Source organism: Acinonyx jubatus, chromosome A1, assembly GCF_027475565.1.
Source record: "Acinonyx jubatus isolate Ajub_Pintada_27869175 chromosome A1, VMU_Ajub_asm_v1.0, whole genome shotgun sequence".
Lineage (NCBI taxonomy): Eukaryota > Metazoa > Chordata > Mammalia > Carnivora > Felidae > Acinonyx > Acinonyx jubatus.
Window position 1 is genome coordinate 107,923,795 of NC_069380.1, and position 25,143 is coordinate 107,948,937.

The 25,143-nt window shown below is 40.6% G+C and overlaps 1 protein-coding gene across 2 annotated transcripts in view; it reads left to right on the top strand.

Moving 5' to 3' along the window:
* Window positions 1-16,734, top strand: part of SLC22A4 (solute carrier family 22 member 4) — a 42,403-nt gene extending 25,669 nt beyond the window's left edge. The window contains exons 5-10 of one of the 2 annotated variants that reach the window (XM_027076734.2): window positions 2,227-2,353; window positions 6,281-6,381; window positions 8,012-8,226; window positions 10,828-11,010; window positions 13,971-14,106; window positions 16,235-16,734. In XM_027076734.2, coding sequence (XP_026932535.1) covers window positions 2,227-2,353; window positions 6,281-6,381; window positions 8,012-8,226; window positions 10,828-11,010; window positions 13,971-14,106; window positions 16,235-16,310 — 838 coding nt within the window. In that variant the 3' untranslated portion in view covers window positions 16,311-16,734. The remainder of the gene's footprint in view (window positions 1-2,226; window positions 2,354-6,280; window positions 6,382-8,011; window positions 8,227-10,827; window positions 11,011-13,970; window positions 14,107-16,234) is intronic. The other variant, XM_027076735.2, reaches the window with a different exon arrangement.
* The last annotated feature ends 8,409 nt before the right edge of the window (window positions 16,735-25,143 follow it).

Sequence of the window (25,143 nt, forward strand, 5' to 3'; positions counted from 1 at the left end):
CAATACCTAGAGAGGCTACGGTGTATAACCTCATATGGTACTCCATTAAATTTTGAAATAATCAGCTAGACTTAATTCTCCATGCAGTAAAAAGCCATGGCAATCCAAAAATAGAGATCACAGCAGCCCTGAGTATGGTGGCCTGGAAATGGGAGTAAACCCATGCAGAGCCCTGCAGGTAGTCTGGGGAATTTTTTATGTCCCAGGTTCCTTTTTTGTTTGTTTGTTTGTTTGTTTATGTTTACTTATTTATTTAGAGAGAGAGAGAGAGAGACGGGGGTGGGGGGCACACACGACCAGGGGAGGGGCAGAGAAAGAGGGAGAGAGAGAATCTCAAGCAGGTTCTGTGCTGTTAGCACAGAGCCTGACGTGGGACTTGATCTCACAAACTGTGAGATCACGACCTGAGCCGAAATCAAGAGTCGCCAACTGAGCCACCCAGCCACCCGTGTCCCAAGTTCCCTTTAAAAGGTTTAGCAAGGGGCGCCTGGGTGGCTCAGTTGGTTGAGCATCTGACTTCAGCTCAGATCTTGATCTCACGGTTTGTGGGTTCAAGCCCCACGCCAGGCTCTGTGCTGACAGCTCAGAGCCTGGACCCTGCTTTGGGTTCTGTGTCTCTCTCTCTCTCTCTGCCCTCCCCAACTTGTGCTCTGTCTCTCTTTGTCTCTTAAAAATGAATAAATGTTAAAAAAAATTATTTTTAAAAAGGTTTGGCAGGAAGTGACTACAGGTATGAATGGAGTATGTGTATAGGGGGTGAGAAAGAGCCAATAGATGCAACTTGAAGAACCAATAGAAGCTTTTCAATATCTAGCTGACTAAACATTAGGAACTTGAGGTCAATGATGGCCCTGAAAGCCTGTGGAAGGAAAGGTAGAGTATTTCTAAGAACAACCTGGTGGGGAAAAGACATTGCTCAGAACCAGAAGTAAAGCATACATGTATATATACATGAAGTATAAAGTGGCTGGGAAGTAAGGCCTCAAATTCTGCACTAACACAGTAGCCACTAGCCACATGCAGCTATGTAAATTAAAATTAATTAAAAGTAAATAAAATTAAAAATTCATTTCCTCAGTCACACTAGTTACACTAGCTCAACAACATGTGGTTATTGGCTACTATATTAAACAAAACAGCTATAGAACACTGCAGAAAGTTCTCTTGGACAGCACAGCTCAATTACTGAAGGTCAGTGACCTAACATCACAGTTGCTACAGGGACCAACTAAGAGTAGATTCCAAAAAATATAAACTGGGTTCATTTTTCAACTCATGTGCTAATAGGCTGGGGGAGGAGGCTGAGGGTTGACCATTTGATAAGTTGTGTTTTGCTCTGAGATTAATTCCTATTGAGGTTTTAGAGGGGCACATGTAATTATAGGAGGCCCCTATACCTGCTACATGTGATTTATTTTCTGGGATAACTGAGTACTGACAAATAGGTGAGAAAAACAAGAGAAGAATGGCAGAAGAATGGCTAAGAGATTTTGAGAAATAAAAAGTAGAAAAGAACAGAAAATATAAATAAATATAAGTATGAAAAAATAAATAGAAATAGAAAAAATAGAAAAATTAGGAAAGAATAGAAGTCAAGTGTGTGTAATAAAAAAAGTTTCTAGATGGTTGAAAAAAAAAAACGATAACATTGACTGTCTCCCAAAAACTGGTTTGGTTACTCACTGGCCTGGGAGTCTGTTGAGAGCCACAGGGATAGCCCATCGGAGGGTGTCCGTATGTACATCTTCTCCTCTGACTGTAAGAAGAGCCCAGAAAGCACAGATGCCTTGGCCACCCTTTACCTGATAAAATTTTCAGCTTCATCAGCTGGGGCCCCAGGAATTCTTCAAGGGATGGAGACACTAAAAAGACACTAGATTGTGTTTCTTTTATGACCCACCCTGGCTATTACATTTGAGATGACTTTCTCCCACTGCCCTGGCTTACACGCACCCACAGTTAATGTTACTCCTTATGGTCTGGTCCTGGCTTCAAGTACAACTGATGATGATTGGTCTTATGGTTTGATCAAGACTTTGAAACTTGGAGGTGCTTTTGTTTATTCCTATTATCAATGGAAATCTTATGAGGTGCCCCCCTTCCTGATTTCCTTTAAACAGGCACACTACAATTTCACAAAATAAAAATCATTTGGGGGAACTTGTGGTGAACACTATGAAAGCTTGCTATTCTGAAAAATTATAAACCCTTAAAAATTTATTCCAGGTTTATTCCTGAATCTCCCCGGTGGTTGATATCCCAGAGAAGATTTATAGAGGCTGAAAATATCATCCAAAAAGCTGCAAAAATGAACAACAAAGTGGCCCCAGTGGTGATTTTTGATCCTATTGAGGTAAACATTGGCAGATGTGCCCTCTTGAGGTCAGCCATGCATTCTTGATTTCAGGGAATGTAATTTAATCCGATGTGTTTTGAGTGCCCACTATGTACCACGTGCTGCATGAGTCCTTAGAGACATAGTGATGATTAAGTTCTGAGATGAAACCCACGTCAAAAGGCTGTGTATGAATTAGGTGCGATCATGTATGTAAACTGCTTAGCATACAACAAGTGTTGATTAAATACTAATTCCCTTTCCTTTGGCAAGTTTACTTCCAACTTTTTACTGGTACTGCTCCAAACCACTGGTGCAGTTGCATATCACATAATCTAAATGTCCACATTAAGTGGAAAAAAATGTAGTTGAGGGAAATTCCATGCAGGATTTACCCACTGTACTCTGAATCATTCCAAAGTTGCTGAGGAAGCTGTATATGCCTTTAGTCTTGCTGTGTTGTGTCTAAAACCTAAAGGTGTGAAAGCACAGGCTCAAGGGTTCACCCCAAAAGGCTCGAAGGTTCACCCCTGAAGGCAAGAGACCATGCGAAAAAGATATTCCATGGTGGCAGCCACACTTCCTGACAGTCAGTGAAGACTTGCAGTGTCCCCATTCATGCCCTGTGCCACATCCTAGAGAAAATGAGAAAGTGAGATACGGTTCCTATGCTTAAGGAGCATAGCATGTAGCTAAGAGTGTCACCAAGATTAGATGAAACATAAATGATGCCAGGAGGGAGGAAATGCTTATGTATCCAAGGAGTAGATGCTGTGTGCCAGCAGAGAAAGGGAATAGACAGACTCAGAGCTGAAGAGGCAGGTCTGAACCAGGGGTGGGGGCCCTTAGATGAATGAAAAGAATGGAGCAGGGCTATCCTGGCTGGGAGAAGGGTAGGGGTCTGCTCAGGAAACCCAAAGAAGACTAGGTGCAGCAACAGTATGCCTGCCCACATTGAAGTCCGCACTGCTGGCTTCCACAGAAAGCAGAACTTTCAGAGGGTGGTGGGCACACCACTGCTCCACCGCAAGGGCTTCCTCTGTCCCTGGCCTTTGGCACCTCTGTCAGAAGCAGATGTCCTGGCAATGGCTGGAGAGTTAATTACAGTGCCAGGAACCCAAGGTCCCAGAGGGCTGCTGGGACAGAGATTGCTGAATACTTCACTCTTCACATCAGGAATTCTGTTCCCCCGGTGGCTCAGTTGGTTAAGCATCTGATTTCAGCTCAGGTCATGATCTCATGGTTTGTGAGCTCGAGCCCTGCATGAGGCTCTGTGCCAACAGCTCAGAGCCTGGAGCCTGCTTCAGATTCTGTGTCTCCTGCTCTCTCTGCCCCTCCCCCCCACCTCTCTGTCTCCAAAAATAAACATTAAAAAAATGTTTTAAAAAAAGAATTTCATTCCCAGCCTTAGATAATTTATTGGACATGGGGAGTGTCCAGTGAACTCTTCTGCATCTCAGGGCTGTGGTGGTTGTTTGTTGATATTTATTGGATATGTGATCTGATTCCTGTGTTTGAGGAATTTACAGTTTAGTAGTAGAAGTCAGACTTACAAGAGATAGTTAGAGGCAAATAAGAATAAAGTCCAGTGTCAAAACACATGCTTCTGATAGCATCTTGTTTCTTCCTACCATGAGGCATTTGGAGCCTGAATTGGACAAGCCTGCTGGAGGAATGAGAGCCAGTGTTCATCTCTGCTGCTCACCTCCCGGTGACAGTGGAGAGGGGTCCTCTTAAGGAGGGTCCACAGAGACCTGCATCAGCAAGTGCGGCCTGCTCAGAATGATAATGGAGAGTCTACCAGATGCCAGGCATGGTATTCAAATTATTTGATGTTCATTCAAGCCATAGCTCGTGGATACTACTCTAGGCTCTTTTTTTCGGGAGAAGAAATTGAGGCACAGAGAAGTTAAGTAATTTGCCTAGAATTACACAGCTAGAAGTCTCACTAGAGCTGTCTGGTGCCAAAGTACATGCTCTTCACAACTGTGCTTTCTTATCTCAAGGTAGAGGCAGTGGACAGGAAAAAATACAGAGTAGTATCATCTTGGAAAGTGATCTGGGGCTTCTCTGGCTTTCCTTCTCAAGCACCTTTAACCTGCTCATCGAGTCTGGTTCAAAGGCATTTTGGTGACTCCATACAGAGGCAAGCACTGGATATAAGAATATTCTTGTCCTGAGGTTTCCAAACCTGGCTGTCATCAAAATCACCCAAGGAGCTTTAAAAATACTGTCCTTGGAATGCCTGGGTGGCTCAGTCATTTGGATGTCCGACTTCGGCTCAGGTCATGATCTCATGGTCCGTGAGTTTGAGACCCACATGAGGCTCTGTGCTGATAGCTCAAAGCCTGGATTCTGCTTCATATTCTGTGTCTCCCTCTCTCTCTGCCCCTTCCCCACTCATGCCGTGTCTCTCAAAAATAAATAAACATTAAAAAAATTGTTTTAAAAAAATACAGAATCCTAGGCTTCAGCGCCCACAGGAACTATTCAGATCCAGCAGGGCCAGGGTAAGACCTGGCGATCTGCATTTTCATAAAGCACCAAGTGTTAGCATAGACCTGGTGCCCAGGTCCTATCCATGCATGGCACCACTTCCAGAACCCCCATGAAGACTTCTAGTTCCCACTAGTTTATGCAGGGGCTTTGCTTTGTTGTGATAACAGGGTTCTACTGCCAGGGGCATGTTCTAGAGCTGCACACTCCAAATACTGTAGAAGAAGAAAGGCGATATGTCTGCGAACTGCAGGAGGGAGTGTGGTTATTCTTGGGAAGACAGATGCTCATATTTGGGGAGCGCTTGCTACAATGGCCAGTCTGGCAGTCTTACTCCTTCATTGTAGACACTCCTTCCTCGGCCTCTTATTTTTTTAAATCTTTTTTTAAAAAATGTTTATTTATTTTTGAGAGAGAGAGAGAGAGAGAGGACACAAGTAGGGGAGGGGCAGAGAGAGAGAGAGAGAAGGAGACACAGAATCCGAAGCAGGCTCCAGACTCTGAGCTGTCAGCAGGGAGCCTGACAGCAGGGAGACAAACTCACCAACTGTGAGATCATGACCTGAGCTGAAGTCAGACGCTTAAGCGACTGAGCCACCCAGGTGCCCCTCAGCGTCTTACTGCACATGCACTCTATGTGCTTGCACTTTATCCCAAAAAGATTACCCACCTCAGGGCCTTGTAACTTCTTTACAAGTTCCACTGAGCTTGGTTATCTAGACTCCTAACACATGGCAAGTTCACTTTAGTTAAATTAAAAATAAAGGAGGGAAGCCCATTGACAGCAGTAAGAATTTGCCACTAGCCAAATAGCACCTTTTCCTCAGTGATGCAGTAGTAGCAATAAGTATAGTTAAAATGTATTGGGTATTTACTATGGTTCAAGTACTATGCTAAGCTTTATATACATATATATGATCTCATGTAATCTTCTCAACTCCCAATTATTATACCTTTTTAGCATACAAGTAAACTGAGGCTCAGGGGGAATAGTCACTTGCCCAAGGTCCCTCAGTCAACCCAAATCCGTTCTGACTCTGAGACAACAACAAGAAAAATATAAAAAGCAGACATGAACCCCAAGGCAGTTAGGGGTTGCTTGGCCCTAAGGAGCACAGGTCCAAAGGATCACAGCTCCGTGTGATTAAGGTTACCACAGTGATGTGACCATGAGTCAAGAAAAGGCTGTTAGCAATCAGGCTTTATATGAAGAGACAGGGAAGCCAATGTTACATATTTCAAAGGCTTCTGTCTAAAATGGGTCACAAGTATTTTAAAGTGTTAGAATAAGCATCATATATGTAGATGCCCTTATTCCCCTCAAATTCCAGACTTCTGAGCATACTCAAGGCGAAGCAGAGTTACAAGCATTAGTCTTTCCCACACTGTCATGGTTGAAGATACTTCCTCACTAACCTCTTCATCTCTTGGTTATTTGCATTATATTAGCTACAGGAACTAAAACTCCCAAGCCAGCAGAAAATTCTCATTCTCAGCCTGTTCAGGACTCGGAACATTGCCACAATTACCATTATGTCTTTGATGTTGTGGTAAGTAACAAGTGATCTAGAAATGTGACATGCAGCACATAAGTGTACAATTGATTTTCTTTAATCCACCGGGAACATCAGGGCATGGCCTGAGTTTTCCTGAGACAAAATAAAAATTATAGAATTCTAAGCCATTTGGAAATGTCTCCATTCAATTCACAGAACTGGATGCTGAAAAAAAAGTCACAGGGGTAATCTTTAGGTCTGCAGTCCTGTGGCCCGCATGGAAAGGGTCTGCCAATCCTAGGGTAGTTGAGATGAAGACCATTAATGTTCCTGGTGCCTGAGACTGAGAGGGTAATTCAGCTCCTGCTTCTCCAAGCTGGACTGGCAGCTGAACAATGACGTCACAACATCCCCACTGCATCGGACTTCTGATAAGCTTTTCACCCTTGCCAATAGCAGACTACCCAGTGATTTTTCAGGCATAGAAATAATGAATTGACTCTGTAGGCTAGATTTGATGATGTATCTACCAAGAAGTGAGGAAGGAGAAAAGAAGACCTGCCTACCCGACAGTGGCAACACAAGAAATTGTAGGTTCAGAGACTGCAGTGAGTCTGCTTTTAGGGCCATCCTGTTTTGCAGTTAGAAGAGATCAATGACAGAGTTATGCCCCTTGATACAGCAAGTGTGTCACAAGCACATGGCTTTCCTCACTCTATGCCTGCTTACTTCTTCTATGTCAGCGTATGTCATTGGTGCAAATGTATCTCGAGTGCTACTGAACCAGTACTAGTCCCTAGTTTTGCCTGCATTGTACTTATTACCAAATGCAACCATCGCGAAAATCCTCAGACTGATAATGTTCCATTTTTTCTTTTGTTTTGCATTAGCCCTTGTGCTACCCAACCCAGTAGAATATGTATTAAAAGATCCAGCATTGTTCCTGAAAACATTTTTCAAATGTCCTCTGCTTTTCGGTCATGTCAATAATAAGCAAATTTCTGCACAGAGGAGTCTTTAAAGGGCAGTTGTTTTTTGCACAGAAAAGCTTCACAGTTATGTGGAAATTCACTGTAATGACGGGATATGGGGTGTGTACTGTGTGATACTTTGAACCATTATGGGGACTTTCATTCTTTTCCCCAAAGTGAGTTTTAATAAATTGATAGGAATTTACCGTAAGTGAATCCCATAGTATTACCTATGTATCTTCGTTTTTCTTTTTGATAAGAATGAAATCTGGATTTTACGTTCACTGACGTGACTGACAATCTTTCTTCAAATTATAGTTGTAAGGGAATGAGGATGTATACAAGCTATTCAGGAAATAACGAAATTTGAAATTCATTAGACCAGGGTAGGTATTGTTGAATGTTGGTATATCTAGACTAGGGCTATCCAATAGAACTTTCCACAATGATGAAAATATTTTATGTCTGAGTTGTCCATTTTAGTAACTACTAGCCACATGCAGCTATTAAGTGGGTTGAAGTGTGGCAAGTATGACTGAAGAATTGAATTTATAATTTTATTTAATTTTAACTTATTTACTTTTAAATAGCCATATGTGGTTAGTGGCTACTTGTAGGACAGAAAGATCTAGACAATTTCTTGACCATCATGGAATTATTGAGTGGTTCGGGTCATCCTCTCATCACTTTTGTGTTTTTCTGTGGTTTTGCAGGATGCTTACCTCAGTGGGTTACTTTGCTCTGTCTCTCAACGCTCCTAATTTACATGGAGATGCCTATTTGAACTGTTTCCTCTCTGCCTTGATTGAAGTTCCAGCCTACATTACAGCCTGGCTCCTGTTGCAAACCCTGCCCAGACGCTATATCATAGCTGGAGTACTGTTCTTGGGAGGAGGTGTGCTTCTCTTAATTCAACTGGTACCTGAAGGTAAGAAGTTAACCAATTTTAAGAGCTTACTAGAGGGGTGCCTGGGTGGCTCAGTCGGTTAAGGGGCCAACTTCAGCTCAGGTCATGATCTCACGGTCCATGGGTTCAAGCTCTGCATCGGGCTCTGTGCTGACAGCTCAGAGCCTGGAGCCTGTTTCAGATTCTGTGTCTCCCTCTCTCTGACCCTCCCCTGTTCATGCTCTGTCTCTCCCTGTCTCAAAAATAAATAAAATGTTAAAAAAAAATTAAAAAAAAAAAGAGCTTACTAGAAAAGCTCCACACCTTGACTAAACTCATCATTCGTCACTGTGCCCTGTTGTTATGTAGCCTTTAGATCGTAAGTTCTTCATAAGTCGATCCACTCAGATAAGTGATAGACAACTACATAAATTTCCTGTGTTTGTAACAACCCCCCCCCCCCGCCCCGTCCAAACAGGAGTCAGCCTGAGAGAATCAGAAGTCACTGAGAGGAAGAAGTCACTGAGAGGAAGAACAATACTGTCAATCATCCCCTTGGTACTTTTATGTGAGGCACATATTCCAGTGTTGTAGTTTGTAGTACTTGCCAGGTCCAGTGTAAGTCAGTGATTTTTTTTTTTAAGATTTGATTTGATTTGATTTGATTCATTATTTTGAGAGAGAGAGAGAGAGAGAGAGAGAGAACATGAGCTGGGGAAGAGGGGCAGAGGGAGAGAGGCAGAATCCCAAACAGGCACCACACTGTCAGCACAGAACCTGATGTGGGGCTCAATCCCACAACCCAGGGATCATGACCTGAGCTGAACTCAAGAGTCAGATGCTCAAACGACTGAGTCACCCAGGCACTCCTTAAAATTTTATTTTTAAGTAATCTCTACACCCAACGTGGGACTTAAACTCATGACTCCAAGATCAAGAGTTGCATGCTCTTCTGACTGAGCCAGCCAGGTGCCCTTAGGCCAGTGATTTTTATGGTCTGTAATCTTTAAGTTGTTAAAGAGCACATAAAGACATTTGCTTCTTTTTTCTCTTTATATCAACCCTTATCATATTATTAAAATGTTATCAATAGATCATTGATACATAGTATTATACATAGAAATATATATTTCTTAATAATTAACAGGATAAAAAGGATTGGTTCTTCCCTTTGAGGATTAAATTTAACTATATTAGCGTGCTAACAACTTACTCTGAAACTGTTGTTACACATAAAAGTGGACAAAGGTCACTGAAGGAATAAATGAGCTAGAAAAACAGTACAGAAAAACAGGAAGCAACCTGTCACTCTCCACCTTTGTTTGTGTCTAATTATTAAGATATTTGAGGGGCTCAATTGGTTGAATGTCTGACTCTTGATTTCAGCTCAGTTCATGATCTCAGGGTCATGAGATTGAGCCCCATGTTGGGATCCACACTGGGCTTGGGGTCTGCTTAAGATTCTGTCTCCCTCTAACTCTCATGCTCTCTCTCTCTCTCACTCTCCTAAAAAAAAAAAAGAAAGAAGAAAAGAAAAAGATATTTAAAGAAAAAGTGTTACTTGAGGAATATCTTTATACTATAAAAACAATCCCCAAACAAGCAAAAAGGACAACAAAAGCAACTGAGTTAAGAAAATCTCACTTCTAAAACCACTTCTGAGGAGGGAGTGTGGGGCAAGTTGAGGGCAAAGTACAGACTAACAGTAACCTACCCACCCCAGGATGGGATATGTGTGATATTCCTCAGACACTCCTGCCTACCCAAGAACAAAGGAAAGGGGTTTAAGTGCTTACCATGGTGATGAGGGAAGCTAAGGCAAATGAAAAATTAGATTCCCTTACTGCCTACAGCCCACTGACAAGTCCTGGAAACCAGCAGTGACCTTCCTCTAGGAGCTGCCTCAATGATGACCCTTTGCTAGGGGCAAAAGGGAATCTTGGCTTAACATTCTCCTGCCCCACCCCACACCCCAGGGTCCTGTAAGTCTACTTTAACATATAAAAATTCCCTTGGGGCACCTGGGGGCTCAGTTGGTTAAGTATCCAACTTCGGCTCATGATCTCACGGTTCATAAGTTCAAGCCCTACATCACTCTGTGCTGACAGCTCAAAGCCTGGAGCCTGCTTCTGATTCTGTCTCCGTCTCTCTCTGTTCCTCCCCTGCTCCTGCTCTGTCTCTCTCTCTCTCTCTCAAAAATAAATAAACATTAAAAAAGATTTGTTTAATTCCTTTGGTAACTTCCTTTATCTCACCCCCAAGATATATGCTGGCAATCATACTCCAAGCTTATGGCCCCCTGATATACATATGAAGCATCTCATGACTCAGGTTTTACTAAATGGTAATAAATGGCTTATTTTCGTAACAACACGCAGTACCTTAAGGTCCTGGAAACCTTGCTTCCAAAATTCCTTAGAGACTTACTCTATCCCTAACCCCCTCCCAACCTGAGGGTATGTAACTAGCAACTCCTCATGACCCCAAGGTAGCTCTTTCTGCCTACAGGTCCTGTTCCCATGCTTTAATAAAATCACTTTTTTGTACCCAAGATGTCTTCAAGAATTCTTTCTTGGCTGTCAGCTCTGAACGCCCACCATCACCCCAATTTACACCTCTATTTACGCTGGGTCTCTTTTCCAGATTACAACTTCTTGTCCATTGGTCTGGCGATGTTAGGAAAGTTCGGAATTACCTCTGCTTTCTCCATGCTGTATGTCTTCACTGCAGAGCTTTACCCCACCCTGGTCAGGAATATGGCTGTGGGGGTTACATCCATGGCCTCCAGAGTGGGCAGCATCATTGCTCCCTACTTTGTTTACCTCGGTGAGATGCATCTTGTCAATTTGTTCTTTTTTTAAAATATAAAGGAATAACTTTTTCATTGTGAAAAATGCTAACAGCATAAAAGGTACTGGAAAAAGGGCAAGTTTACCTCTTCACTCTCGGGCAGCCCAAATCGCATCCCTAGAACTAAAAGGAGCTAATATTAACACTTCAGTGAATAGCCCTTCAGTTGTTTTTTATTGCAAAACATACACACACACACACACACACACACACACACACACACACACACACAAAGTATACACACACATACACATAAAATAAAATTAAGCACAAAAAAATTGTACATACTGTTTCACAACTTTTTTTCTTTTATTTAATTTATTTTTTAAAATTTACATCCAAATTAGTTAGCCTATAGTGCAACAATGATTTCAGGAGTAGATTCCTTAATGCCCCTTACCCATTTAGCCTGTCCCCCCTCCTACAACCCCTCCAGTAACCCTCTGTTCTCCATATTTAAGTTTCTTATGTTTTGTCCCCCTCCCTGTTTTTATATTATTTTTGCTTCCCTTCCCTTATGTTCATCTGTTTTGTATCTTAGAGTCCTCATATGAGTGAAGTCATATGGTATTTGTATTTCTCTGCCTAATTTCGCGTGGCATAATACCCTCTAGTTCCATCCACGTAGTTGCAAATAGCAAGATGCCATTCTTTTTGATGGCCGAGTAATACTCCATTGTGTATATATACCACAACTTCTTTATCCATTCTTCCATCAGTGGACATTTGGGCTCTTTCCATACATTGGCTATTGTTAATAGCGCTGCTATAAACATTGGGGTGCATGTGCCCCTTCAAAATAGCATACCTGTATCCCTTGTATAAATACCTAGTATGTTTCACAACTTTTTTAACTTAACATTGTATCACAGTACCTTTCCTTATTAGTATATATAGCTCTTACCTTCTTTTTCATTAGTATATAGTCTTCTAATATACGTATATGCATAAAAATGTGTTTAACTAGGCTCAATGGATGGACATTTAGGTCATTTCCAGGTTTTTGTTATTACAAATAATACTACAATGAACATTCATCTATGCCCCTATGCCCCTTTGTTCATTTAATTACATACATTCAGATTTATGTATTGTTGGAGCAATTTAAAATTTCCCCAGATATTGACAAACTGGCCTCTAAACATTGTACTAATTTACAATCCAACTATCAGTATATGAGAGTGTCTATTTCTCCATATCCTCACTAACAATGGGGATTATCCAATTTTTAAATCATTGATAATCTGTTATCTGAAAAATGGATATCATTGTTGCTTTCATTTCTATTTCTTTAATTATAAATAAGGTTGAGCAGTTTTTCGTGTCTCTATTGACATTGCATCTGTTTTTCAGTGACCTGACTGTTCATGTCTCTTGTTCATCTTTTGAATGGTTTATTTTTGATTTGTAAGAGCTCTTTGTAATTGCAAGAAACTAGCCCTTTGTATATATGTTGTAAATATTTTTCCTAGTTTATCCTTCACTTTTTACTTAATAATATTTTTTTGTAATGCAGGAAATTTTAGTTTTTATATAATCAAAATTCTCAATCTGGAATAACACCACAGAGGGCTTCAGTGGGTTGTTCAATGGATGTAGGATCTGGCCCTCCAAGTCAGATCCCACAGAGGACTGATGGTGAGAGATGTTGATATACCTCCTTATTCTTCCTAGTCATCCATTGGTTACCTACTGGTTCAAACACACACACACACACACACACACACACACACACACACACACAGACTATATATTAATCCTCAGGAAAGGTACACTCTAAATCTTCACAGAGAAAATGAAGCATTTTCTTGCCTTAAACATACTCTACATGGCTGCCCTGAACAACACCTAAGAAAGCACATTATTATATAGAATGGTGTCATTTCTCCTTTCTTCCTCCCTATACGTTCAAACCCTGCTCACTTGGTCTAAAGGGTGGACCACTGGTGCCTAAGAAACAGAGGAATCCAAGACAGAGCTTTCTATTCCACAATAGCTACTCCTGTTAGTGACATAGATACCTCGCAGAAGATTCAAGTTTAACGTTTTCTGTCAAATAAAATTCTTGGGTGTGTTGTTCCTCTGTAATCTCTGTATGCAGAAGGGAAGCAAGGTGAGGATCTATAATTCTCCTGTCCAAGGAATGCCTGATAAGGAAGAGGTGGAATGGCTCATACAATTACATACAAAACCAAGACATGCAAATGTTGCAGAAAGCAACCAAAGCCAGGCAGAATGCATTCACGGTGCCTGACATTTAGTGATTGAAATTGGATTGAACGTATTACTTAGGTTTTTTTTCTTTAAGAGTTTCATGGCTCTTTAGGGGCATCTGGGTGGCTCGGTGAGATCGAGCCCCACATCGGGCTCTGAGTTGGTCATGGAACCTGTTTAAGATTCTCTCTCTCTCTCTCTCTCTCTCTCTGTTAAAAAAAATATTATTAAAACAAAAAAGAAGAGTCTCATGGCTCTTTGGACCTAGCTGTCCACTGCAGCCCACTTTTGCAGGCAAAAGCAAAGGCCACACCTTGTCACACCAGTCATAATGGCTAGTATCTGTCCCTGCAATATGCTTTCTCTCCTTGATGTCCTCTCATCCCTCCTCTCAAATTTCTTCCACCGTAAGAGGGAAAACTTGGTAGGCAAATAGTTCCATCAAAGGAACATGGGTTACACATGGTTAAACAGTGGCTTAGAGAATGGAACTGGCATGAAAGACCTTATGCAGCATCATGTAGGTAAATGAGTATGGAGATCATGAAGGCAATGACATCTGCCAAAGAGAAACTGTGATTGTGATATTTTACATATCTTTTTCCTTCTGACAATGTTCAGATTTAAAACTGCTCTCAAATACCATTGTTTACCATGATGAAAGGATTCCCAAAAGCATCTGAAAAATCCCTATATGTAATTGATGTTCTTGTTCCTTACAGGTGCGTACAACAGAGTTCTGCCCTACATCCTCATGGGCAGCCTGACTGTCTTGATTGGAATCATCACCCTCTTTCTCCCTGAAAGTTTTGGAGTAACTCTACCAGAGACCTTAGAGCAGATGCAGAAAGTGAAAGGGTAAGTGGAACTTTAAAAACTGATACCAAAATTCCTCAGAAGGAATAAACATGCAAGAATAGCTAGGAAGTTTCTGAAAAAGAAGGGTGGTAAATGGAGGGTGGCTCTATCAGATAATAAAGCATATTACTAAGCAAAGGTAATTAAAACAGTGTGATACTGGTGTAGGATAGAAATCCCTGGAATAGAATAGAGTTCAGAATTAAATTCAAGAAAATATGAGAAGTCAGTATATGCTAAAAAGTAGCTATTCAAAATCAGTGAGGAAAATTAGATTATTCAGTAAAAGGTGTTAGAGAACTCAGCTAGCTATGTTGTATAAATAAAAAAACTTGACTCCTACTTCAAAATACATCAAGATAAATTGAAGGGCAATTAATGTAAAATCATAAATGTTCCAGAAGAAAAGATATATATTTTTATAACCTTAGAGAAGGCCTTTCTGAATATGATATGAAAAGCAAAGAGAAATAAAGGAAAAGATTGCTATGTCTGATTGTGAAACTTTAGAAATTGTTGGCACAGCAAGAAAAGAAACCATAACTAAAAACAAAGGTCAAAAATCCAGGGGGAAAATATTTGCAACACACAATAGGTACCTGGGGCTAATATAGCTAATACACAAGAAACTCTCAGCAGTCAGTCAGAAAAAGACCAACAACTCAGTAGGAAAAATGCCAAAGGTCATCAACAAGCAGTTGACAGAAAAGGAAATTTCAATGGCAGATACATACACGAAAAGCAATACTTGTCCATATTTATAAAGAGATACAAAATAAAATAGTTCAATATATATTTTTTGTCTGTGAGATTTTATGAGAGTTTTTCCCCTGATACCAACCACTTCTTACCCAACTAGGTGTCCTGTAATTTAATTCAATTCCAACCCTTACCACCCAGAGTTTCCATCAGAATCCACAGGTTTAAGAGCTCAGTCCCATAGGACTGCCCTCACTTTAGATGCTGGTGATAAATATGAGGTCCCCAGATTATCCACACTTCTATCCAACTTGGCTTCAGAGTCTGATGTTTCCACAACCCCTGTGCTCAAATTCAGTAATTGTCCAGAATGATTCACAGAACCAGGATAACACTCTCCTTACCATTTCAAGTTTATTATAAAGGATACATATGAACAACCAGATGAAGAGGTGAGGTACAAAGGGTGAGGTACAAAGAGGTGCAAAGGGTGAGGTCCAGAAGAGTCCAGGGTACAGGAACCTTCTGTCCCTGTGCAGCTGGGGAGCACTGCCATTTTGGAGCATGGATGTGTTCACCAATTCAGAAGCTCTCCAAACCTCGGTGTTCAGAGGGTTTTATGGAGGTTTTATCACATAGACATGATCAATAACTAATTCAACCTGTTGCCCCTCTCTTCTCTTGGAGGTTGGAGGGTGGGGCTGAAAGTTCCAGGCTGCTAACCAAGGCCTAGTGTTTCTGGTGACCAGTCTCCATCCTGAAGCTATCAACTGACCCACCAGGAGTTGCCTCATTAGAACAAAAGACAAGACAGTCCTATTACCCCTATCACTCAGGAAATGACAAAGGATTTAGGAGCGCTGAGTCAGGAACCAGGGACAAAAATCAAATATCTTTATACAATATCACAGACTGGCAGACAATTAAAGATGAGTGGTAGTGTGGGAGAAGTTTAGATTCTAGAGTGAAAACGTCTGGCTTCAAATCCCAAATCTATTGCATAAATGAGGGAAATTACTTAACTTTCACTGAACCTCAGTATTTGCGTCTATTGTACAGGAATAGTTCATATGGCTGTTGTGAGTTTACATAAGATAAAGTAACTTTAGCATCAAGCCATGAAAAACATAAATCTGTATGTGAGTAGATTCTGGTCCCTGAAGGAACATGTACAACAAAATGTACCCAAAACGTTGTTTCTTCTGATGATAGGACTATTTCAATATTAACTTTAGCTTGCCAAGAACTTCATGTTTACCACTCAATCCTTTCCTGAGGAGAATTGTAAAATTATAGAATACAAACTCTAGACTCCTGAGTTATTACTAGAGTTATGTTCATTGACTGGATAAATGTTTTTCAGCATCACTCTAGCATTTTAAGGAGAAGAGTCTTGACTAATTTTCTTTAGTGCTTATCTTATTTTCAGGTTCAGACTCAGGAAAAACACAAGAGATTCAACGGAGAAAGAAGAAAATCCCAAAGTTCTCATAACTTCATTCTGATAAAATTTCCACCCCATTTGGTGACCTGAAAAACAGATGCATAAGACTCTATGAAGAAACCAAAGTCTTTCCTGATGAAATGGACCAACCCTAAGGATTAACACTAAGATGACTTTGCTGTTGAGAAATGCTTGTCACATAGCAAACTCCAAGCCACTCTTCCAGATAATCCCCTTATTTTAAAAACAAACCATTTCTAGATAGTCCACCTTCCTAATTAATTCAATGAGATGGGTTCATAAGATTTTTTTGAAAAATGCATTTGTCAAGGACTGGTAAATTCATACAAAGATGAACCTTCATTTTCAAACATACAAATGCTATTCAAATAAAAAGAATGTCCTTGTATTAACACAACTATTAGGTGATAACAGTATATGTGTGTATGTGTATAAGTGAACTAGTACATTCAAAATTAGAGTAATTTTTGAAATGAACCTATATATTGCTGTAGCTAAATGATTATATGCACTATTCCTATCCAGAGAATTTCATACAATCCTTTGAGGGGAGTTGATGGCAGATATTAATAGTGTTTTACAAGTGAAACACAGTAAGAGATCAAGAAACCTTGATATGTGGCTCATATGACCTGTTGGCCTTTACGAAGGAAACCAAGACAGTTCCCTGCTAAAATTCAGCGGCTATAACTCATGGTGTTTTGAATGATCTGTATTTGTTGTGATCTTTTGAGGCGCATGATTGAACTTTCTGTTTCTTAAGACTGGTTGAAAAGGTATTTTGCTAGTAAACAGATAATCAGGAAAGCCACAAACCAGTTAGATTGGTAAAGATGGTTTGTATGCCCCATGGCCAAGAGACATCAGCACTCAGGAAGAAGGCTGTCCAAGCCAACAATCTGGAAAGACTTTTAAAACAGTTCTTTCCATTAATAGATTCCTTCCTAAGCACGGTATGCAGCTACATTCTCTCTGACCAGGGGTGCATCTGGTTCCATGAATGAGCAGTGTAAAAAATAATGGTCACTAATGGGGTAATGTGTTATCATAAGCTCAGAAAATAAATGTCAGGTCTCTGTCTTAACATGTTTTAGGCATGCTGAGATGATAACACAGCGAGGAGTTAATCCTGGAGGCTGAGGCAGCATGCTTTCTCTGAAAGTGGCTTCTGCGACAGCAGCACAGTGAAAAGCAACGGAGCCTTTGACATCCCCAGCACTACAGTGTGCTCAGAAAAGGAGGTAGCTCTGGTTTTTTATATGATGCTTGGTGGCATCATCTCCTAAAAATACTTATCCCCAAGATTAAATTTTCACTAAATATTTTGTAGAGGAAATTTTGATATAACTTCTTTAATAAATGGTCCATAGTATTTCAAGTTCCTTATCTTGAACTTTTCTGATTAACCCTGAATTCTTTCTCTTTATTGTTGTATTTCTAACACATATTTTATATCCTCATGACACACTGATCCTAGCTTTTGATTGTTACTTTAAAACCCACTAGAATATCCTAGAATAGTTTATGTCATGTCATTTGCACAGTTTCATCCACCCAGTGCTTTTTTCTCCCCCATGGATGCAGCCTGTCTGGATAATTTTTCCACCTACCTTGCTGGGCACTAGGTAGCCTGTCCCACAGACAGCAGGTCACGCTGTCTCCCAAGAAGCTCTCCTTGAACTTCCTTCCCACCGGTAGTGGCTGTTCCCTCCTCTGTGCTCCTCATGTACTTGTTACCCTTACTCAGTTGGGCTCTTGTCTTATTGCTTTCCAGAGGCTAGGGGCATTACCTTGTTTGTCTTTTTATCCTCTGTAGATCTGTTTAGCATAGTGTTTTCTTGCATTTAGCAAGCATTGATAAATATTTTAGTTGAAAAACTTTGTAAATCTAGCTTGGTGAATATGTTTGATACACAGACATTAAAAAATTTAAATGCGTATATCAAAAATGCTCTCAAAGCTTTTTCTAAATATGAAAAGTGAGGATTTTATAATTACCTTTTATTGCTGTTTGTGCAGGTGCTTTATGTCTTCTGAAAATCTGTTTATATAAAGGCAACAAGTACAGGCATGATTATCTCTTCGGTAGTTCAAAGATCAAGTAGATCAATACATGCCCAAATACTATTTGATTAAACTGAAGATGCATTGCTGATTTTTAAAAACTACTTTTATTTATTTTTTTAAGTTTATGTATTTATTTTGGTAGAGAGAGAGAGAAAGAGAGAGAGGCAGAGAGAGAAGGAGGGGTCAAGAGAAAGAATCTCAGGCAGGCTCCACGCTGAGCATGGAGCCCGACTCTGGGTTCAATCCCACCACCCTGGGATCATGACCTGATTCAAAATCAAGCCACCGACCAAGCCACCGACCAAGCCACCTAGGCACCTCTAGAAACTACTCTTAGGGGCGCCTGGGTGGCTCAGTCGGTTGAGCGGCCAACTTCAGCTCAGGTCACGATCTCGCGGTCCGTGAGTTCGAGCCCCATGTCAGGCTCTGTGCTGACAGCTCGCAGCCTGGAGCCTGCTTCGGATTCTGTGTCTCCCTCTCTGACCCTCCCCCATTCATGCTCTGTCTCTCTCTGTCTCATAAATAAATGTTAAAAAAAAAATTTAAAAAAAAAAGAAACTACTTTTAAAATTAGGGGTACAAAGCACTATCCTGCACTTACGAATAGCAATCTCAGACTGGCAGCCAATCTTACACCACATGTTCTAGAATCTAGTTTCTTGCCTGGATTCTGTTAGCATCCTAACTAGTCCCTCCTCCTTAATTCTGCTTCTGTCTTCCTTGAATCTATCCTCAGCATAGCAGTGTGGGTGATCTAAATGAGATCATGTCTTGTAGCACCTGGGTGGCTCAGTCAGGTAAGCATCTGACTCTTGACCTCTGCTCATGCATGATCTTATGGTTCATGGGATAGAGCCCCACATTTGGTTCCCTGGCTGACAGCATGGAACCTGCTAGGGATTCTGTCTCTCCTTCTCTCTCTACCCCTCCCCTGCTGACACTCTTTCTCTCTCTCAAAATAAACTTAAAAAAAGTTTTTTTTTTTAATGAGATCATGTTACTTTTCTACTCCAAACCTTCCAGTAGCTTCTCCTCTCAGCCAGGTACTTTTCTTCCCCCCTTTATGCTCCCACAGCACATACTTTTATTATGTGAGTTATGTCCCACATCAGTCAAGTTTTTAAAAAGTCAAAGTCTCTACAATAATCTATACAGAGGACGACTACATGTCTCAGTTTTCCCAGAGGAGCCACAGCTGGCCCAGGGTGATTATTAATACCCCCCACAACCTTTCATGCTAAAAATGCTCCAGTTTGATATATAGCTCCTAGTTTGGAACATATATAGCTCCCAGTGTGGAGTTATATATGCTCACCAACTGATAGGGCCATATTCTGTGTGTCCCCACCCTATGTCTTTCTTCATATGTCACCTGCTTCCTAAATACTTATCCGACCACCCAGTCTAAAATTGCATCCTGTTCTCTGTCTGTCCTCAACTCACCCATTCCTGCTTCATTTTTCTTCATAGTTCCTATCACCCTCTAACATCCTAACTAATTTACTTCTTCATTTTTTCAAATGTTCTTCTTCCTCCTGGAGCTTACAATTCCATGAGGGGCACTTCTGTATCCCCAGAAGTTAGAACAGTGGTTGGCACATAGCAGGTACTTGATAAAATATTTGTCTAAAAATGAATAAATAGGGGCACCCGGGTGGCTCAGTCGGTGAAGCATCTGACTTCGGCTCAGGTCATGATCTCACATTTCATAGGTTCGAGCCCTGCGTCAGGCTCTGTGCTGATAGTACAGAGCCTGAAGCCTGCTTCAGGTTCTCTCTCTCTCTCTCTCTCTCTCTCTCTCTCTCTCTCTCTCTCCACCTCTGCCACTCACACTCTGTCTCTCTCTCAAAAATAAACATTAAAAAAAAGTTTTTAAGTAAAAAAACATTAAAAAAATAAAAATGAATAAATAGGGGTGCCTGCGTGGCTCAGTTGGTTGAGTCCCACTCTTGATTTTGACTCAGGTCATGATGCCACCAGAGTCATAGGATCGAGCCCCATGTCGGGCTTGGCGCTAAGTGTGGAGCCTGCTTGATATTCCCTTTGCCCTTCTCCCCTGCTCTCGTGCTCTCTCTCTCTCTCAAAATAAAATAAATTTATCAATCAATCAATCAATAATGAATAAATATATTATGGTCATTATTATAGTTAAATTGGCAAAAGTAATTACTAGTTTTCAAATAAGAAAATGTTGGCCAATAAACATACCAAACAAGCATTCTGCTTTAGAAGTAATTGAAAGAATACTAATTGAAGTAGCAATGTGCTGCCATTTTGCAACTAACAAAAGATTACAAAATGATAGTGTTCAATAATAATGATTGTATGAGGAGATATACTTTCATATTCTTCTGGTGGGAGTGTAAATTGGATTATTTTTTCTGGAAAATAAATTGGCAAAGCATTTCCAAAGCCTTAGAATGCTTGGATTTTTTTTTTTTAAGTTTATTCAATTTGAGAGAGGTAGAGCATGTGTGTGAGTGAGTAGGGGAGGGGCAAGGAGAGAGGGAGAGAGAGAATCCCAAACAGGCTCTGTGCAGTCAGGGCAGAGCCCAATGCGGGGCTCAATCCCACAAACCACAAGATCATGACCTGAGCTGAAATCAAGAGTCAGATGCTTAACCGATTGAGCCACCCAGGCACCCCTGGATTATTTTTTTTAATTTATTAACTCCACAACTAGGAAATAGTCAGAGATATATGAACTCTTTATGCAGAGATGTTTATTACATTATTATTTGCAATTTTAAAAAACTAAGTATGGCCTAACAAAGGAGGTGAAAGACTTATTCATTGAAAATACAAAACATTGCTAAAAGAAATCAAAGAATATATAAATAAATGGTAACATATCCTGTGCTCATGGAGTGGAAGACTCAAATATTATTAAAACGTCCAACTAATCAGAGTAATCTACAAATGCAATGCAATTGCTGTCAAAATCTCAGTGGCATTTTTGCAGAACTAGGAAAAAACATCCTAAGATTTATGTGGAATCTCAAGGGAACCCAAACAGCTAAAACAATCTTGAAAAAGAACAGAGTTGGAGGCTTCACACTTTCCAGCCTCAAAATATACTACAAACAACAGTACTCAAGACAGTGTGGTAGTGGCATAAAGACAGATATATAGATCAACATAAGAGAATAGAGATCCCAGATAAACCCTTACATATATGGGGAAATTATTTTAGACAAGAGTGTCAACACTACACATTGGGGAAAGGACAGTCTCTTCACCAAATGGCTTTGTTAAAACTGGATATTCACATGCAAAAAGTTGGATCCATACCTTACACCATAATACAAAAATTAACTGAGAATAAAGACCTAAATGTAAGACCTAAAAAACTCTAAGAAGAAAAACTTCAGGGTACTGAATTTGGGGATGGTTTCTTGGACATGGCACCAAAAGCATTGGCAAGAGAAGCAAAAATAGACAAATGGGACTATATTAAACTTAAAAACTTGAGTGTCAAAGGCAACAGAGTGAAAAGGCAGCCTATGGAATGAAAAAACATGTTTACAAATCATATATCTAATAAAGGATCACTATCCAGAATGTAAAAGAAACTTCTACACTCAACAACAAAAACAATAGTCTGATTTAAAAATGGGCCAAGGATTTGAACAGACAATTCTCCAAAGAAGATGTACAAATGGCCAGCAAGCATATGAAGGTGCTCAACGTCACTAATCATTAGATAAGTGGAAACCAAAACCACGAGATACCATCTCATACCCAGTAGGATGGCTGCTATAAAAAGAGCAAAAAACAAGTGTTGACAAGGATGTGGAGAAATTAGAATACTTGTGCACTCTTGGTGGAAATGTGAAATGGTGGAGCCACTATGGAAAACAATATGGAAGTTCCTCAAAAATTTAAAAATAGAATGACAATATGACTCAACAAAACAGTTCAAAGCAGACTCTAGGAGAGCTATTTGCACACTCATGCAGCATTATTATAAAAGCTAAGAACTGGAAGCAACCCAAATGTTCATCAACAGATGAATAGATAAATAAAATGTGGTGTGCATGTACAATGCAACATTATGCAGCGCCGGGGGAAAAAAAGGAAATCCTGCTGCATGCTGTAACACGCATGAACCTCAAGAACACTATCCTAAGTGAAATAAGCCAGTCACAAAAGGGCAAATCTGTATGATTCCACTCACATAAAGTATCTAAAATGTCAAAATCATAGAAACAGAAAGTAGAAAGATGGTTAACAAGAGCAGGGAAAAAGGAGAGTTAGCGTTCCATGGGTTTCAGTTTTGCAAGATGAAGAAGTTCTAGAGATCTGTTCATAACAATGAAAATATGCATAATACTGCTGAACAGTACACTTACAAATGGTGCAGATGGCAAAATTTAATGTTATGTGTTTTTTTACCACAATAAAAAAAAAGTTAAGTTGGATACAGTTAAATAAATCAGTAATGGTGTGTTTTTTTGAAAGAATATTATTCAGCATTTAAAAACAGTATTTAAGAATTTTTTTTTCAAGTCTTATTTATTTAAGCGATCTCTATACCCAACATGGGGCCCGAACTCATGTCTCTGAGATCAAGAGTCACATGTTGTCATGACCGAACCAGCCAGGTGCCCCTAAGAACTATTTTTAATAATATGATAAAATACTTGTGATATAATGCAAGTATTAAAAAATAGTATGTAATAGTATTAACCAAATAATGAATGCATGCTTGAACAAAATATGTGTAAAATACACACAAAAAAATAACTAGAAGGAAATATTTCAAAGTGTTAACAGTAAGTATGTCTGGGTGGGGGATTTTAGATGACTTCTGTTTTAGTTTCCTTTTTGTAGTTTTCCATACTTCACAAATGTTTCACAAATATATTACTTTTGTAATCATAAAGAAGTTAAAAAATATAAACTTTTATTAAGTGTCAACTAAGTATGAGGTCTCAGGGACCAAAGATGAAGAACACGAAGAATACAAAATTCTTGCTCATAGTGGTCTCAGTCTAGCCAAATTATAAATTCCTGTCTGTGTGGCCTTGGCAGCTAGCCCAGTGGCCTGACCTGGGGCTGGGCTCTGTGGAGCTGAAACTCAGGTCAAAGTCATTTTCTGCTATCCAGACCTGGGCTTTTAAAAAAAAATTTTTTTTTTAAATGTTGATTTACTTTCGGGAGACAGCAAGAGACGGAGTGCAAGCAGGGGAGGGGCAGAGAGAGAGGGAGACACAGAATCAGAAGCAGGCTCCAAGCTCTGAGTGGTCAGCACAGAACCCGACGTGGGGCTGAAACTCACAAACCGTGAGATTATGACCTGAGCGGAAGTTGGACGCTTAACTGACTGAGCCACCCAGTGCCCCAGACCTGGGCATTTTTATACCTCTCCTCTCTGCTTGAGCAGCTGTCACCTACGTCTACCCTGATTTGGTTTCACCAAGCCACACTTGTTCTGCTGAAGCAAATTACCTTATCACTGGGGTTCTATTTAACCGACCGCCAAATGGCTTATAAAAAGTTATGAGGACTTGAAAAAAAATTATAAGGATGTGAACTATCAGTGTCTCAGTTTGGCACAGAAGTCTTCAACCTGATTTTGAGAACCATGAGACTTTTATCTAATGCTGCAAATTTGACCTTCCTTGTCACTCTCCTTCTAACTTCCCTCTGTGCTCCTGTCCCTGCAAAGCCCACCATTTCACGCTCCCTCTGTTGCCTTCCTGCCATTCTGTTCCACTCTGGACAAACATCTGTCCTCCTTTAAGTATATCTCTGGGTACTTTCTCCACATCCTCACCCTGACAGAGACCTAGCTTCCCCCTGAGCACCCCACTTCCTTTCTGGTCCTGTCTCACTGAGGCTATTTATTTCCCACTTCCTGTGAAATTCAGAGCCAGGTAAATTCTCGGCATTTACCTAGATGTTCACTGGCAGTTCCAAACTAGAACCCCTTCTCCTTCACGTACATGAAATACCTCCTTCAAGGTTAATGTTGTAACCTTATGGTTGCTGTTACCAACAATCTGCCCAGTTGCTTATCCACATTCTGTGAGCTCTCTGGAACCCAGTCCGAGATACTGATGACTTTTGTGCTCAGGAGCATGAGTAATCGTACACCTACCTCAGCTTCAGGGTACTTGACCTTTACCCGTACTTCAGTCCCTCACTGCCAAGGACACACCCTCGTCCCTGTCAACAATCACAGTAACTCTGCCTCATTCCAGTACCTTTTGTTTTCCTCACAACCCTTCAGTTCTGACCTTGGTTCCTTTTGCTTCCAGTTTATACTTCATGATCCCCTCAATTCAGTCACCTAACTCTGGGCCTTTTGTTTATTCAAACCATTTTACTCTTCACTCTCAATCCAAGATGCTGAATTAAGATACAGGAGAGGGGACAGGCACCTGGGTGGCTCAGAAGGTTGAGCGGTTGAGTGTCCGACTTAGGCTCAGGTCATGATCTTGTGGCTTATGGGTTTGAGCCCCACATTGGGCTCTCTGTTGTCAGTGCAGACCCTGCTTTGGACTCTGTCTCCCTCTCTCTGCCCCTCCCCTGCTGGTTCTCTCCCTCTCTCTGTCTCTCTCTCTCTCTCTTCTCTTCTCTTTCTCAAAATAAATAAACTTAAAAAAAGATACAAGAGAGGGGAGATCACCGATGGGTTGGAGGAACGTGTCGGCTGGGAGAGTGACAAATGGGTTGAGGGTCCAGCTGTGATTGGAAATGGAAATGTGTAGAGACGCCAATTCACATGGTTGTGTGATTTTTCTCCAGTATCCCAGGGTAGGAGTGAAATGCACACCTGGTTGGATTTGGGGTTTGTAGTT